Raw genomic sequence first — 18,290 nt, 5'->3', positions numbered from 1 at the left:
TATTCTTTCCAACAACCAGCTTTTTGATTATTTGATTTTTTGGATTGTTTTCTTAGTTTCTATTGCGTTGATTTCTACTCTGAGTTTTATAATTTCCTCACTTCTTTTGGCCTTGGGCTTGACTTGCTCTTCTTTTTCTAGCTGTTTGAGGTGTAGCATCAGGTTATTTATTTGTATTCGTTCTGTTTTCCTAATGTGGGAACTCAGTGAAATAAATTTTCCTCTGAGGACAGCTTTCATTGCATCCCACAGATTCCGGTAAGTTGTATTTGTGTTTTCATTTTCTTGTAGGTAGTGTTTAATTTCTTCTTTAATTTCCTCTGTGACCCACTGATTACTCAAGAGTGTGTTATTCAATTTCCATTTGTTTGTGGGAATTTTGTAGTATCTTTTATCATTAATTTCTAATTTCATAGCGCTATGGTCTGAAAGCATGCAAGGGATGATTTCAACCCTTTTGCATTTATTTAGATATGTTTTGTGAATTAATATATGGTCAGTTTTAGAAGACCGGGCCCTGCTGCCACCTCTCCTGCCCAGGGTCCATACTACGACCACTGGGGACTGGAAGGTGTGCATCCAGCTGAGCGGAGGCTGGCCCTGCTGCAGCCTCTCCTGCCCGGGGCCCACCACCGCTGGGGACTGGAAGGTGTGCATCTAGCTGAGCAGAGGCCCGCCTAGCTGCCGCCTCTCCCGCCCAGGGCCCAACTACTACTGCTGGGGACTGGAAGGTGCAAGTCCAGCCGAGCGGAGTCTGGCCCTGCTGCTGCCTATCCCACTCAGGACCCATACTGCCACCGCTGGGGACTGGAAGGTGTGCATCCAGCTGAGCAGAGGCGACTCTGGTCTGGCCCTGAAACTGTGCAAATTGAGGAAGCTTTAGGTCTACCTGAGAGGAGCCTGGCAAGCCTCTTTTAATCCAGGGGCTCCACTGCCCAAGGAGGGAGCTACTACAGGAGGAGCCCCAAGAGCCCAGGACATAAGAGTCAATTTACAACACAACCAGGGGAAACTCTGAAACAACATTTGAAACACAGTAATATAGGAAAATGACAAAACGAAAGACCAAAATGCAATCTCAAACACCCAACCCATCCCCCCAAGAAAGCCTAGGAGCCATGCACATAGAAGAAAATACATGCCATATACTTGAAATACCTGAAACAATAGTAACAGAAATAAAGAAGCAGCTATGGGAAGCTTTGAAGGAATTCAAACTAGAAATAATATATGAGGTAAAAGAAGAAATAATAAAAGAAATGAAGGAGATGCTGAACATATCTAAAGAAGACACAGCTAAAAAAATGGAGGAACTAAACAAAAGGATAGAATCTCTGGATGAACAATATAAGAAACAAACAGAATATATAAAACAGATGCAAAGAGATATACAGGAAATCAAAAGCAACATTGAAAGTTGTAAAAACCACCTGAATGAATGCGAAGATAGAATTTTGGACCTCAAAGACAAGACTGCAGCCAGTGAACAGGAAAGGAAAGATCTTTTCAAAATAACAAGAAATCAAGAAATAACAATACAACACCTGCAAGATGATGCAGAGAAAAACAACATCAGGTTGATAGGGATAAATGAAAAAGAAGGAGACAATACAAAGGATGTCAAGAGGTATTTAGAGAAGTAATTGCTGAAAACTTCCCAAACATGAAGTTGGAAACTGATATCAGGATCAGTGAGGCATACAGAACTCCAAATAGCCATAACCAAAATAAAACTACACCCAGACATATAATAATCACCATTCCAGAAATCGAACAAAAGAATAGAATATTAAAAGCTGTCAGAGATAAAAGACAGATCACCTATAAAGGAAAACCTATCAGAATCACAGCAGACTTCTCAACACAAACAATAAAGGCAAGAAGAGCATGGAGTGAAGTATTTCAGACCCTAAAGGAAAATGATTTCCAACCTAGACTGATGTACCCTGCAAAACTGTCCTTCAAAATTGATGGAGAAATAAGATACTTCCACAACAAAGAACAGCTGAAGAAATTCATGATCACCAAGCCAATCCTGCAAAGAATACTGAAAGACAGCCTAGATACACTTAAGGAAAAAAACACTTAACAAAGCAGACAATTAAATAGAACAGAAAGATAAAGGTGCAACAGCAGAAACATAACATGTCACTAATAAACCAATATATAGCACTTATAACCATTAACGTAAATGGTCTCAATGCACCAATTAAAAGAAATAGACTGGCAGAATGGATCAAGAAACAAAATCCAACCATATGCTGTCTATAAGAAACCCATTTAACCCAAAAGGATACTCACAGACTGAAAGTCAAAGGATGGAAAACAATACTTCATGCAACAGGAACCCCTCCCCCCCAAAAAAAGCGGGGGTAGCTATTCTGTTTGCAGACAATGTGAACTTTAAACCAGTAATGATCAGAAGAGACAAAACAGGTCACTACATAGTGGTTATGGAAAAACTTCAAGGGGAAGAGATAAATATCTTAAATATATATGCCCCAATTCCAAAGCACCCAGTTACATAAAACAAGTAATATCAGAAATGAAAAACCAAATTAGCAGTAATACAATTATAACAGGAGATTTTAACACACCATTGACACCAATGGACAGATCAACGGGAAGTCTTATTTCTCCATCCATTTTGAAGGACAGTTTTGCAGTTTATATCAGGCTAGGTTGAAAATCATTTTCCTTCAGGATGTGAAATACTTCACTCTATGCTCTTCTTGACTTTCTTGTTTGTGCTGAGAAGTCTGCTATGATTCTGATAGGTTTTCCTTTATAGGTGATCTGTCTTTTCTCTCTGACAGCTTTAATATTCTATTCTTTTGTTTGATTTCTGGAATGGTCATTATTATGTGTCTGGGTGTAGTTTTATTTTGGTTATGGCTATTTGGAGTTCTATATGTTTTACTGAGCTTGATATCAGCTTCCAATCTCATGTTTGGGAAATTTTCAGCTATTACATCTCTAAATATCTTCTTGATATCCTTTATGTTGTCCCTTTCTTTTTCATTTATCCCTACCAACATTATGTTGTTCTGCTTTGCGTCATCTTGCAGGTATTGAATTGTTATTTCCTGATTTCTTGTTATTTTTAAAAGATCTTTCCTTTCCTGTTCACTGGCTGAAATCTTTTCTTCAAGGGTTGAGATTCTATCTTCACATTCATTGAGGTGGTCTTTAGAAGTTTCAATGGAATTTTTGATTTCCTGTATATCTCCTTGCATCTGCTTTATGTATTCTGTTTGTTTCTTATATTGTTCATCCAGGGATTCTATCTTTTTGTTTAGGTCCTCCATATTTTAACTGTGTGTTCTTTAGATATGTTCAGCATCTCCTTCATTTCTTCTTTCACCTGAGAGATTATTTCTAGTTTGAATTCCTTTAAGGCTTCCCAGAGTTGCTTCTTTATTTCAGTTACTATTATTTCAGGTATTTCAGGTACGTGGCTTGTGCTCTCTCCTACGTACATGGTTCCTAGGCTTTCTTGGGTTGTGCAGGATGTTTGAGACTGCATTTTGGTCTTTCGTTTTGTCATTTTCCTATATTTTTGAGCTTCAAGTGTTGTTCCAAGTGAGGGAGAGAGTTCCCCCAGATTGGGTCCGGGTTCTGCTCTGTGGCACCACTCGCTGGGCCTGGCAGGAAACCGCGACCTGGTTCCTAGGCGAGGAAGAGAGCTCCCCCAGACTGGGGCGGGTTTCTGTGCCTAGGTCCCACTCACTGGTCCCGGCTGGAAACCACTCGCTGGTCCCCAGGTGACAGAATTCCCCCAGACTGGGCCAGGATTCTGTGCCTGCCCAACTCGCTGGTCCAGGCAGGAAACCGTGCACTGGTCCCCAGGCAACAAAGAGGGCTCCCCCAGACTGGGGTGGGATTCTGTGGTGTCTAACTTTTCAGATAGATAATTATTGATAAGAAATTATTTTAATTGAAATTATAATAGCCTGTATCAAAAGTTTGTAAACATAACATGTGGGGTTATGACTGATCAGAGATTGAGGAAGATATTAAAAGAAACACAATTTTATTTTATTGTATATTATGCAATGAATCTGTTACTTCTCCCAAACCCAACAATCAAAATTAACTTTACAAGCATTTACATGTGTATAGTTATTTTTACTTTATCGTGACATCTTATATCAGCCTAAATGCAGTACCTCAGTCCACTGTATTTTAATACAAATGTAACATAATTTCTGAAGGGAATTTTGAATCAGGTTATTCCTGGGAGAAGAACAACTCCAATAAAATGTTACCAGACAGTAGAAGTATTTATTTATCTAATAATATTATGCTTTAAAATTTAACAATGCACATGTATGTACTTATATTTATTTAAAGATTTATTTCTGGATGTTCCTTCGATTTTTTCTATATCAGAATTGAAAACACAGCTATGTGTAAATGGCACATAGTTTTTCTGTTTTATGAATGACTAGGGACATTCCTCCATTGCAAAGGTAAAATATATGTGGGTCATCTTAGCCATTGAAAGTAGTTTGAGGACGGATAAACCTCATCACTGCAAAACAGAAAAATTGGGAAACCATTTTATTACTTTTTATCAGAAACAAAGGAGAAATTGTTGGATAACATGATGATAACATTGCACTAATCCCTTCTAAAGCAGGAATTTTCTGGTATGTAGAAATGGAATAAAAAGTGAAAATATTGTTTGAACAATAGAATAACGCAAAGCAACTCAGCAGCAAGACAATGATTTGAGTTGCTCTGATTTCTGCAGGTGTCTGGTAAGAGGGTCTATGGACATACTTGGCTCTCCTGTGGTGTCTGTAGAGGAGACTCACCATGTAGAGGCTGGTGCAGATCATGAGTGTCAAAAACACAAAATCACAGGCCAACATGAGGATTATTAAGGACCATGAAGACATGGTTGTCATTTGTCTAGATTGGCAATATACATGAGAATACCCTCGACCGACAAGAGAAAAATTGCCGTTTGCTCTTATGTTTTCAATAACAAAGATGTAAATGAGTAAGTTGCTGATCCAGAAGATAAGCAAAGAAGGAATAATCATTGCAGAGAGTTTAGACTTGAGCCGTGCCCACTTAGAAGTAATGGGGCTGATAGTGATGGCTTGAAATGTACTCATAAGTGAGGTAGTACAGATGGACACACCTCGGGTAACTCTGTATGCATACAAAATTACCTTACAGCCAGCATCATTCAAAAAGTGTCTTACCCCAAAAGATGCCTTGATATATGGTGTAAGTGTGACTATGATAGTCAAATTATTCACCACTGTCATGTGAATCATAATGGAATCTATGGGCCTCATAAGCTGAGGTTGAGTTAAGAAGGTATACATCAATGCCATGAACAGTGATGAGTTTGTGAGGACACCAATACAAACCTGTGATATGAGGAAAAAGCCAAAAAGTACTGTGCTGGGAAACATTTTAAAAATCATATTTTGATAGTTTAATTAGATGAGGCAAGCCTGAAATGAAAACTGAAATATTTCCTAAATTTTGTAAAAACAAATTCTGCTTGTCCTAAACAAAAAGAGATGGTAAGAAACAGGGTGGTACACCTTGTGCAGATTGGAGGGGACTGAGTGGAAAGGGAGTTAGGGGAGAAGGGAGTAGGGAAATAAAAATGATGAAGGCACAATATGCATATATGCCAATGTCCCAAGTGGAAAGTATTGCTATGTATTGCAAACATATAAAATGCAAAAAATTAAAAAAATCAAAGTGTTGGTTATGGGTGATTATACACAAAAATAGTTCAGGATTTGAGGAGATAGTGTATGTCCAACTTCACAAGCAAATGTGGCTTTACCAGAAACTGGCTTCTAATGGATTATTGAAAAGCTTACAGTATAGAAAGAGGTGTGGACAGAGAGGAAGTCATGGTAATACCCTATATTCTTGAGTACTAAAAGAAAGACATGTTGGCCATGTGAAAGGCAAGTTAACCTGTTTTAAGGAATTTTTCTTCAGAATGCTGAAATGTATTGCATATATAAATCTATTTCAATAGTCTCAGCTCTCTAAAGAATTATTTTTATAACACACAGAGAGTAAATTATTCACCTTTTTTCAATTTTGATTGAAGCTCAATGCTTCTGACCCAGTTATAATTAAATACCAACCCAAAAATGATTCATAAGGCATGATTGTTATCTATCCTCCTAGACTACAGGTCAACTAGCAACGATTTGAAACATATTTGATTCTTACAACTTACTGATAAAGTTCGTGTCTTACAAACTACTGATATACAGAGATTAGAGGCAAAAATAACTGTTAATTATCCCACAGTGATAAATATTCCACAAGGCTATGACACAACAAGAAATTGACACTTATATTATGGATCACAAACCTAGGCTAACAATTATTTTGTTCAACTTTGGAAGTCAACAGTTGTAAACTTCTCATTTTTATCCAAACAAATAATTATGCTTTTGGTAGAAAAAGATTGACTAGATTCTTATATACAGACAGAAGATGAATGATACAATTTTCACTAAGATTGACACTGGACTACCTAAGATTAGTATTTCATTTCTCCATTGGATTTTGGAGTAATTTTCTTCTGCATCATTTTGTTGGAGACATATCTTTCCACTGACCAAGGCTTTCTTGCACATGAGATGTCATATTCCAGTCTTTTGTGCTTTGCAGAATTCTGTATGTTTCCTTTATTGTGAAAAAGGCCAGGAAAGTATTATGGAGTATTTCTTGTTACACCATAACTTTGTATTTTAACTTCCATACCTACTATGTAATAAATATGCTTACATTATTAATGACATTCAGTAACATTGAAATTATTTATTGAATACATGCAATATAAGGGGAGTGATTATTGCATAATGCCATTTTTTCTTTGTAGAAAATTTGTAATTTGGTATTATCAATAAAATCTTTGTATTTATGGTAAGTGTATGAATTATGACTCTTAGTTTTGAAAACCTACCTTCTTTTTGTTATGTGATGTGCTATTTTGGGTTCTCTTTGAGTTTTCTGAGTTTTCAGGAAGAGGTGGCTTTACATAATCTTTCAGCAGTCAGAATCACTTGTTCAGATATCACCATTCCTTGTTTTCCATCTTGCCCTCAGAAAACCAAGCTCTTTCACAACTGATACTACAGAAACATAGAGAATCAGATAATACCACTATAACATTTATTTACCACGAGTTATATAATCTAGAAGAAACAAATTTCCCTAGGTGTACACAAAATACCTAGAATGAATCATCAGTAAATAAAAAATACAAATGTTAAAAGATTAAAAACTATGAAGCTGTGATAAAATCCAGATTTAGAGTAACTTTCAAAACAATATTGCTTCAGTGATAAATTCTATCACATATTTGAAAAGTAAATAAGACCATCATCAAGTTTTCAAAATCCAAAGATGAAATATATTCATGCTTATTTCCTTAGGCCCTAATTATCCTGCTACAAAAGGACATCAGAAGAATAAAGATACAAGACAGTGACTCTGGTAAACATACTGCTGACAGTCTTAAAAATGTAGCAAGTAGACAGTAACAGTGCATTAAAAACCTCATCCACGATAGTCCAGCAAGACTGACCTTTCACTGCAAGAATGGATCAACATGCAAATCTACAGAGATCTGTTTAAAGTAATGAAACATAGAAACCTCAACAGACAGACTCATTTGATGGTATAACTTTTCACAATAGCTACTCTGTATGTATTATGTAGAGAAAGAATGTACCTCACTATCATAAAGGACATGAGTGACAAACACACATTTAGATTCAGGCTTAATAATTAACTGAAGGATTTTCCACTAAGATCGGATATGAGAAAAAGACGTTCATTCTTACATCATCTACTAAGCATGGTGTTGGTAAACTCAACAGTTTTTAAACAGAGAATGATTTCAATAGTGCTAAAAAAGAGCATATACTTTAAGAGTCTAAGAGCATGTTTTACAGAATAAAAGAAAAACAATCCTAATCCTAAAACTCATATGAAATCACAAAATATACTCAGTAGCCTAAACAATTTGGAGTTGGAAAATTAGACATGAGGTCGTTAGACTTCTTTCTTTTTGAACCCGGGTCTCTCTAGGCAGTTCAGACTGGTCTTGAGCTCACTTTGTAGCTCAGGCTGGCCTTGAACTCCCAAGGACCTCCTGCCTCAGCCTCCCAAGTGCTGGGATTACAGGTGTGAGCCACCATGCCCGGTTTAGACTTCCTGAATTGAAACAAATACAAAATTATACATGGATAATTAATGTGATGCTGGCATAAAAATATACTTTGGCTTGTAGAAAAGGAACTAAATTTATGACATAAACCCAAACCTTTATAGTGACCTAACATTTGAAAAGGGCTTGAAGAATGCACTTAGTAGTTAAGATGAACCTGGATATTCATACAGAAAACGTTAAGATCTCTGTGAGATGTCATCAGTATGCTTTACTTAAATATGATGAAAAATATGTGTTAGAATTACACAAACAACTCAACAGAATGCTTTCTTACCTTCAATTATATTGGACAAAACCAACTTCAAGGCAGTAAAACTACAGAATATATCAGGGCTATTGTATTTATAATATGATTTTAAGAATTCAAATATTCGAGGCTCGGGATTTAGCTCAGCAGCATAAGCACCTGCCTTGCAAGCAGGCAGTTGTGAGTTCGATCCCTGGTACCGATAAAAACGAAAAAGACAAAAAAAAAATAATTCAAATATTCATAGCATCTACATATGTGGTATGGAAACATACAATTACAGAAAGACAATTCCTCATTGTAGTGGAAGATTTTTATTATAGTATTTTAATAATCATGACACCCAGACCAATATCAATCAGAATATTAAAATTTTTTCCACTTGTATTTGCACTTTTGATCAAATTCCTTAGAAATGCCACTTGAACAACCCATGTGAAACACATTTGTCTTTCTTAGGCACGTATTAGCAGAGTAGAAAATGTGACCATCTACAACACATTAATGAGAGTCAGTGAAGTTTAATAGCATTTTTAACAGAACAGAGAATCATAACATAGTATTGAGAGTTATATGCAAAAAATCAGATATCTCAGTGTGCTCCAAAAAAAGCACTTCTTTATAATCCAAACAGTGAACAGCATATAAATTTGAACATTAGATGAAAATTCTTGAAGAAATTATATTACTAGAAGAATAATAAAATGAATTACAGAATCCATAAAACTGATACAGACAATAGGAGACTTAAAAGCAAAACAGGAAGAACATTTCTATTCATAGTGTTGATCAAATGCCATGGAAACACCATTCAAACAGTCAGAGAAAAACACATCTGACCTTCTTAGGCACATATTAGTCTACTACAAAATGTAATCATAAAACTAACATGGAAGTGAGAGTCACTAAAGAGCTCAAATACCTTGGAAACACCACCTAAACAGTGGAAAACACATCTGTCCTTCTCAGGTACATATTAGTTTATGTGACCATAAAACTAACATGGAAGTGAGAGTCCCTAAAGTTTAACGTAACATTTAACAGAATAGTGAATCCTAACATAATATTGTGATCTAGATGCAAAACCCCCAGATTTCTCAACATGTTAAAAAAAAGATTACTTAGTAATGAGAATTATGAAAAACACATATAAATGTGAAGACTAGACGAAAATCCTTGAAGAAACTATATTGTTAGAAGGGTAACAAGTTGAATTCCAGAAAGAATAAACAAAATTTTTATGAATAATAGGAATCCTATAAACAAATAATCCAATACAGAAAGAGAGAAAAAATAAATTAGGTTTTAAAGAAAAATGCATTTTAGAATCTCCATGAGATTATACCTCTGTCATTAATATAAGGCAGCCATTAATATAAGGATTAAAATATTAGAGCTAACAATGGAGATCTGAGAAGTAGTTTTTGAATTATAATAGTGTGGCCATTTTTAAGTTCTATAATTATAAAAGATGGTTGTAAAGTTATAAGGGGTTTTAGAATGACAAAAATTGAATACTGTAGAATGTTGCACAGTTAAATGGATAGTGGGAAAATACTAGTTAAGAAATTACAAAGAAATTTATCAACTAGTGATTTCTTACTGCTTTTTTTGGAAATTATGTGTTATTTCTACCCCTTTTTGTTTCGATTTTTTTCTCTTTAAATAAAATTTTAAGAAAAGAAATTACAAAGAAGGCTGGGGATTTTTAGCTCAGTGGCTCAAGTGCTTGCCTAGTAAGTGCAAGCTTGTGAGTTCAATCCTTGGTACAAAAAAGAAAGAAATTAGAAAGAACACTTCTGTAGTGAAGTGTGGAAAACAAACCAGATGCAAAAATATTCACAAATATTTACATGGCTAGAAAAAGAGTGTTCTCTCCTTTAGATGTTGGGGTTACCATGATGCTGGTGGCAAAAGATAACATAGTGTGAAAAATGTGATGATAAGGATATTTATTTACAGAGCTAAAAGTCAAATAATCTACCCAAAATACTTGTAAAAGTGATTTCAAACAGAAGCAATAGAATATCCATTGATGCCAGTGGGTTTGACATTATAAACAGCAATAAAAATGTAATCTTCAAAAATACATCATATATGACAAATTTGAAAATATATATGGATATATAATTTATATAAATATATAAATCAAAGGACTTCCTTTTCTGATAAAATATCAACAAGGGTAAACAATATCTCATTTTCACTTAAATATACAGAGTCATTTTGATGTTGAATAAAATGATGTATGAAAAAACACATCTTTATGCCTCTTTTCATGATGTTACAAAGACTTTACTATCATTGACAGGAGTAAAATTTAGATATCATGGGACTGGCAACAAGAGTCAGTAGAAGCTGGGACTGTACAACTAGCCCTTTTCTCTCAGTTTCCTTGTTTTTCTCCCCTCTCTTCTTTGTCTTTTCTTTTCCTTTTGTACTCTACTTCCTTTTTTCTTTTCTTTGTGTCTTTGTTTCTTTCTCTCTTTTCTAAATGGCTGGAGAGAATTCTAGACACAGAAAGCTAATCCCATTCTGCAAACCCAGAGACTGAGTTCAGGTAATCCCTTGACTACTTCATTTTTCTTTTCTAAGAAGAATGTGTATTCTTGTTGTTCGGTGGAACACTTTGAACACATTTTGTACTTTGGACCATAGGGGCAAAATCTGTATTTACAGAACAGCACCTATCATAAATTAGGATGTCAAATGCAAAGTGTTTCCCCTGGGTGGATTGGTTTTACCCTGTGCCAGAGAAATTTAGGGAAGATCATGTATAAAGAAAAGATAAATGGGAAGGAAGAAGAATCAAGGTTGGAAATCAAAGGGTGGTTATGCAAGGTTTGTGAAAGTAAACAAGGGGACTGGAATTTAACTCAGTGGAATAAGCACATACCTGGCAGGAGCAAGGTCATGAGTTCAATCTCTGGTACAATAGAAAAAAATAAGCATGCAGATACAATATGCTTGAACTGATAGATGCAATGAAAGCAGTCCTAAGAGGGAGATTTATAATTGTGAATTCTCAAATCAGGAAAACAGTGAGAGCACAAATAAATTACCTGATGTTACACCTCAAATTTCTAGAAAAAGAAGAGCAAACAAAGCCAAAGCCCACATAAGGAAGGAAATTATAAAAATTAGAGCAAAAATTAATGCAATTAAGACTAATAAAGCAGGCCAGGGTTATAGGTCAGTAGCACGAGTGCCTGCATGGCAAATGCATCACCCTGAGTTTGACTCTGCTAAAAAATAGACTAAGAGAACAATACAAAGAATTAATGAAGCGTTGGCTCTTTGTCTTTTGGTGGCAGGGTCTGACTATGCAATTTAGGTGGTCTTAACCTACTTCATGTCTCAGGCTGGTCTCAAACTTGTTATAATCCTCTTGCCTCAGCCTCTCAAGTGCAAGGATTACAGGTGTGCACAACTATACTTGGTTAAAAATATCTAACATATTTTTGGTATTGGAAATTGGACTCATGACCTTATACTTACTAGGCAGGCCCTGTGGCACTGAGCCATATCTATGGCACTGGATCTTAAAAGGAATAAATAAAATTGATAAACCCTTAGCCAACCTTACCAAAAATGGAAAGAAATGATTCAAAGTCCTGAAGAATAAAATAGGTGAAATCACAATGGGTACTGTGAAAATTCAGAAGATCATCAATGTCTACTTTGTAAAACTATTCTCATAGGATGGAAAACACAGAATAAATGGACATATTCCTAGATATGTATGCATTGCCAAAGCTGAATCAAGAAGATATAAAAATTCTGAACAACCAATATTCATTAATGAGACTAGAAATGCAATTAAAAGCTTTTCAACAAAGAAAGACCCAGGTCCTAATGGATTCACAGCTGAAATATTTAAGAAATTTAGAGAATATTTAATGTCAATATTCCTAAAACTTTTTCATGAAATGGAGAGGGAAGCAATTCTCCTTGTCTGATTCCTAGAGAGAAGTATTACCCTGATACCCAAGTCAGAGAAAGACACAACCACAAAGAGAGCTACATACCAATATCCCTAATGAACATGGATGGAAAAATTCACAAATATTAGCAAACAGAATGCAGCAAATCATCAAGTAGGTTGTACAGCATGAATAAGTAGGATTTATGCCAGGAATGCAGAGATGGTTCAGCACATGCAAATCAATTAATATAATACATCATATCAACAAAGCCAAAGAAAAATACCACACAATCATCTTAACAGATGAAGAAAAGCTTTTGATAAATTCCAGTACACATTCATGACAAAAACTATATAGAAAAGCAGAATATATGTTCTTTACATAATCTGATAAAAGCCATCATTGACAAACCAACGGCTAACACCACAAGTAAACAAAAACAGGACTTTCACTGTAAAATCAGGAACAAGACAAGGATGTCTACTATCAGTACTCCTACTCAATAAAGTTCTGGAAACATTAGCCAGAGCAATTAGACAAGAAAGAGAAATAAAAGGAATGATAGGAAAGGAAGAAATTAAACTACCGTTTTTCACAGATGACATGATACTCTACATGGAAGATCCCAAAATTCCACCAAAAGGCATCCACAATTAATAAGCACTTTGTGTAGCATAACTGAGTGCAAAGTCAATGCTAAAAAGTAAATAGTACTTCTATGCATAAATAACAAACTCACTAAGACAGAAATCAGGAAAACCACAATCTTCACAATATCATCCAAAAAAATTGAAATGCTTAAAAAAATCAATCTAAGAAAGGAGATAAAAGAGCTATGTGTTGAAAATGACAGTATTGACTTGGAGACCTGCTGAGCTGCCGACAGATGGGTGGGCCCACACTATCAGCCTAGCCCAGACTGTTTAGCTGCTGCGCCTGGCCATAGGTCTGCAGAGGAGGAGCTGGGCAGATCTGGGGTGCCCTCACCGGCCTCTCTGCGTGTCTGGAGGACTCTGGATATCTCTGCCCAGACTGCTGGAGTTCACCCAGACTTCCAGGTGCAGTAAAGGGGAGAGGTGGGTTTGAAGCTTCCACATCAGCCTCCCCATTCTGCCTTCACTTGGAGACCTGCTGAGCTGCCGACAGATGGGCGGGCCCACACTATAAGCCTAGCCCAGCCTGTTTAGCTGCCGCGCCTGGCCATAGGTCTGCAGAGGAGGAGCTGGGCAGATCTGGGGTGCCCTCATCGGCCTCTCTGCGTGTCTGGAGGACTCTGGATATCTCCGCCCAGACTACTGGAGTTCCCCCAGACTTCCAGGTGCAGTAAAGGGGAGAGGTGGGTTTGAGGCTTCCACATCAGCCTCCCCATTCCGCCTTCACTTGGAGACCTGCTGAGCTGCCGACAGATGGGCGGGCCCACACTATCAGCCTAGCCCAGCCTGTTTAGCTGCCGCACCTGGCCATAGGTCTGCAGAGGAGGAGCTGGGCAGATCTGGGGTGCCCTCACCGGCCTCTCTGCGTGTCTGGAGGACTCTGGATATCTCTGCCCAGACTGCTGGAGTTCACCCAGACCTCCAGGTGCAGTAAAGGGGAGAGGTGGGTTTGAGGCTTCCACATCAGCCTCCCCATTCCGCCTTCAGTTGGAGACCTGCTGAGCTGCTGGCGGATGGGTGGGCCCACACTATCAGCCTAGCCCAGCCTGTTTAGCTGCCACGCCTGGCCATAGGTCTGCAGAGGAGGAGCTGGGCAGATCTGGGGTGCCCTCACCGGCCTCTCTGCGTGTCTGGAGGACTCTGGATATCTCCGCCCAGACTGCTGGAGTTCCCCCAGACTTCCAGGTGCAGTAAAGGGGAGAGGTGGGTTTGAGGCTTCCACATCAGCCTCCCCATTCCGCCTTCACTTGGAGACCTGCTGAGCTGCCGACAGATGGGCGGGCCCACACTATCAGCTAGCCCAGCCTGTTTAGCTGCCGCGCCTGGCCATAGGTCTGCAGAGGAGGAGCTGGGCAGATCTGGGGTGCCCTCACTGGCCTCTCTGCGTGTCTGGAGGACTCTGGATATCTCTGCAACCAGGGAGGGTCCACAGGTTCCTGAAGCACTGTGGCCTGTGGTGAGTACCCTAACCCGGCTGCGATTGAAGAACTGTGGAGCTTCCAAGGGGCAGGTGGGCGCACAGTGTCCCTGAGGCCCAGCTTGTCTGGAACTGCGGAGTTCTGAGCAGGCAGAGGAGAGACACCGGTTCTGTAGGCCCAATGACTTGGGGTAGCGCGGTGCCAGAGTCTCAGTAGCTCCAAACATAGAAGGGGATTTTCAACAGATCCTGAGGAAGCTTTCAAATAACACGTGAAACACAGAAATATAGGAAAATGACAAAATGAAAGACCAAATTACAACCTCAAACCTCCAGCCCATCTCAAGAAACCCTAGGAGCGATGTATATAGAAGAAAATATATCCCATCCACCTCATATATCAGACATAATAGCCACTGAAATTGACAAGCAACTCCAGGCAGCTTTAAAGAAATTCAAACTCGAAATAATCTCCCAGATAAAAGAAGAAATGATAAAAGAAATGAAAGAGATTCTAAATATATCTAAAGAAAACACAGATAAAAAATTGGAGGAACTAAACAAAAAGATAGAATCCCTAGACGAGCAATATAAGAAACAAACAGAATACATAATGCAGATGCACAGAGATATACAGGAAATAAAAAACTCCACTGAAAGTTGTAAAAACCGCCTTAATGAAAGTGAAGATAGAATTTCAGACCTTGAAGACAGGATTGCAGCTAGTGAACAGGAAAGGAAAGATCTTTTGAAAATAACAAGGAATCAGGAAACAACAATTCAACAACTGCAAGACGATGAAAGAAGAATAACATAAGAATGATAGGGATTAATGAAAGAGAGGGAGACAACATGAAGGATGCCAGGAGGATATTTAGAAAAGTAATAGCTGAAAATTTCCCAAGCATGAGATCAGAAACTGACATCAGGATCAGTGAAGCATATAGAACTCCAAACAGTCATAACCAAAATAAAACTACACCCAGACATATAATAATCACCATCCCAGAAATCCAACACAAGAATAGATTATTAAAAGCTGTCAGAGAGAAAAGACAGATCACCTATAAAGGAAAACCTATCAGAATCACAGCAGAATTCTCAGCACAAACGATAAGGTCAAGAAGAGCATGGAGTGAAGTATTCCAGATCCTAAAGCAAAATGATTTCCAACCGAGACTGATATATCCTGCAAAACTATCATTCAAAATAGATGGTGCAATACGATACTTCCATGACAAACGACAGCTTAAGAACTTCATGAACACCAAACCAACCCTGCAAAAAATATTGAAAGACAGTTTAGATACACAAAGGAAAAAACCACTAAGCAAAGCAAATAATTAAACAGAACAGAAAGATAAAAATGCTACAGCAGAGAGATAACATTTCTACAATTAACCAGCATTTAACAGTAATAACCATTAATGTAAATGGTCTCAATGCACCAATCAAAAGAAACAGACTAGCAGAATGGATCAAGAAACAAAATCCAACCATATGCTGTTTACAGGAAACCCATCTAACCCAGAAGGATACTCACAGACTGAAAGTCAAAGGATGGAAAACAATTCTTCATGCAGCAGGAATCCAAAAAAAGGCAGGAGTAGCCATTCTGTTTGCAGACAACGTGAACTTTAAACCAACAATGACCATAAAGGACAAAGAAGGTCACTACATACTCGTAAGGGGAAAACTCCAAGAGGAAGAGATAACCATCTTAAATATATATGCACCAAACTCCAGAGCACCCAGTTATATAAAACAATTATTAACAGAAATGAAAACTCAAATTATCAGTAACACAATTGTAACAGGAGACCTTAATACACCACTGACACCAAGGGACAGATCAACCAGACAGAAAATGAGCAAAGAAATAACAGAACTGAATCACACCTGTGAACAAATGGGTTTGATAGACATATACAGAATGTTCCACCCAACAACATCAGAATACACATTCTTCTCAGCAGTACATGGATCATTTTCTAAAATAGACCATATATTAGCTCACAGAACATATTTAAGCAAATGCAAAAAAGTTGAAATCATCCCTTGCATATTATCGGAACATAGCGCTCTGAAATTAGAAATTAATGACAAAAGATACTGCAAAAATTCCACAAACACATGGAAACTAAATAACACACTCTTGAGTAATCAGTGGGTCACAGAAGAAATTAAAGAAGAAATTAAACAATACCTAAAAGAAAATGAAAATGCAGATACAACTTACCGGAATCTGTGGGATGCAATGAAAGCCGTTCTGAGAGGAAAATTTATTGCACTGAGTTCCCACATCAGGAAAACAGAACGAATACAAATAAATAACTTGATGCTACACCTCAAACAGCTAGAAAAAGAAGAGCAAGTCAAGCCCAAAGCCAAAAGAAGAGAGGAAATTATAAAAATCAGAGCAGAAATCAATGCAATAGAGACTAAGAAAACAATCCAAAGAATCAACGAATCAAAGAGTTGGTTCTTTGAAAGAATAAACAAAATCGATAAGCCCCTAGCCAACCTTATTATAAAAAGGGAAGAAAAAGCTCAAATTCATGCAATAAGAAGTGAAAAAGGAGAAATCACTACAGACCCAATAGAAATACAGAGGATCATCAACACCTATTTCGAAAACCTCTACTCTCAAAAGTTTGATAACACAGAAGAAATAGACAGATTCTTAGAAGCATATGAAGTACCAAAGCTAGATCAAGAGTATATAAAACTGTTGAATAACCCAATCTCTGCTAATGAACTTGAAAATGTAATTAAGGCCTTACCCACCAAGAAGAGCCCAGGCCCAGATGGATTCACTGCAGAATTCTACAAGAAATATAAAGAAGACCTAATGCCGACACTCCTCAAACTCTTCAATGAAATTGAAAGGGAAGCAATCCTTCCTAAGTCATTCCTGGAAGCAAATATTACTCTAGTACCAAAACCTGAGAAAGACCCAACTATAAAAGAGAACTATAGACCGATCTCCCTAATGAACACAGATGCAAAAATCCTCAATAAAATACTGGCAAATAGGATCCAGCAAATCATCAAGAAGATTATACACCATGACCAAGTGGGATTCATCCCAGGAATGCAAGGATGGTTCAACATACGCAAATCAATAAATGTAATCCACCATATCAATAAAGCCAAAAATAAGAATCACATGATCATTTCTATAGATGCAGAAAAGCCTTCGATAAGGTCCAACACTTATTCATGATAAGAACTTTACAGAAAATTGGAATAAATGGTCTTTACCTCAATATAATAAAGGCCATTTATGACAAACCAACAGCCAGCATCATACTAAATGGCCAAAAATTGAAAGCCTTTACTTTAAAATTGGGCACAAGACAAGGATGTCCTTTATCACCACTCCTATTTAATATAGTACTGGAAGTACTAGCCAGAGCAATTAGGCAAGAAAGAGAAATAAAAGGGGTAAAGATAGGAAAAGAAGAAGTTAAATTATCATTGTTTGCAGATGACATGATACTCTACATAGAAGACCCCCTAAACTCCATTGAAATACTCTTAGATACAATAAATAAATTCAGTAATGTGGCTGGATACAAAATCAATACTCAGAAATCAATAGCATTCCTATACACGAACAACAAAATTACAGAGAGGGAAATAAGCGAAACTGGACTATTCACATTAGCAAGCAAAAAAATGAAATATTTAGGAATTACTCTTACGAAAGAAGTGAAAGACTTATACAGTGAAAATTATAATACACTGAAAAAGGAAATTGAAGATGATCTCAGAAAATGGAAAGACATCCCTTGCTCATGGATAGGAAGAA

General features: G+C 37.2%; 1 protein-coding gene across 1 annotated transcript; it reads right to left on the bottom strand.

Annotated features, from left to right (window-relative positions):
• Positions 1–4,493: 4,493 nt before the first annotated feature.
• LOC134476716 (vomeronasal type-1 receptor 4-like) lies at positions 4,494–5,432 on the bottom strand. Its single transcript, XM_063252405.1, has one exon. It carries the CDS (start codon positions 5,430–5,432, stop codon positions 4,494–4,496), a length of 939 nt encoding a protein of 312 aa, XP_063108475.1.
• Between the last annotated feature and the right edge of the window lie 12,858 nt (positions 5,433–18,290).

The sequence above is a fragment of the Cavia porcellus genome, unplaced genomic scaffold (genome assembly GCF_034190915.1).
Source record: "Cavia porcellus strain 051 isolate PalLab524CR breed Dunkin Hartley unplaced genomic scaffold, mCavPor4.1 scaffold_7, whole genome shotgun sequence".
NCBI lineage: Eukaryota > Metazoa > Chordata > Mammalia > Rodentia > Caviidae > Cavia > Cavia porcellus.
This window is presented reverse-complemented; position numbering and strand designations above follow the sequence as displayed.

Excerpts from the sequence above, each read along its gene's own strand:
- LOC134476716 (XM_063252405.1), bottom strand. The coding sequence starts at position 5,432 with ATGTTTCCCAGCACAGTACTTTTTGGCTTTTTCCTCATATCACAGGTT.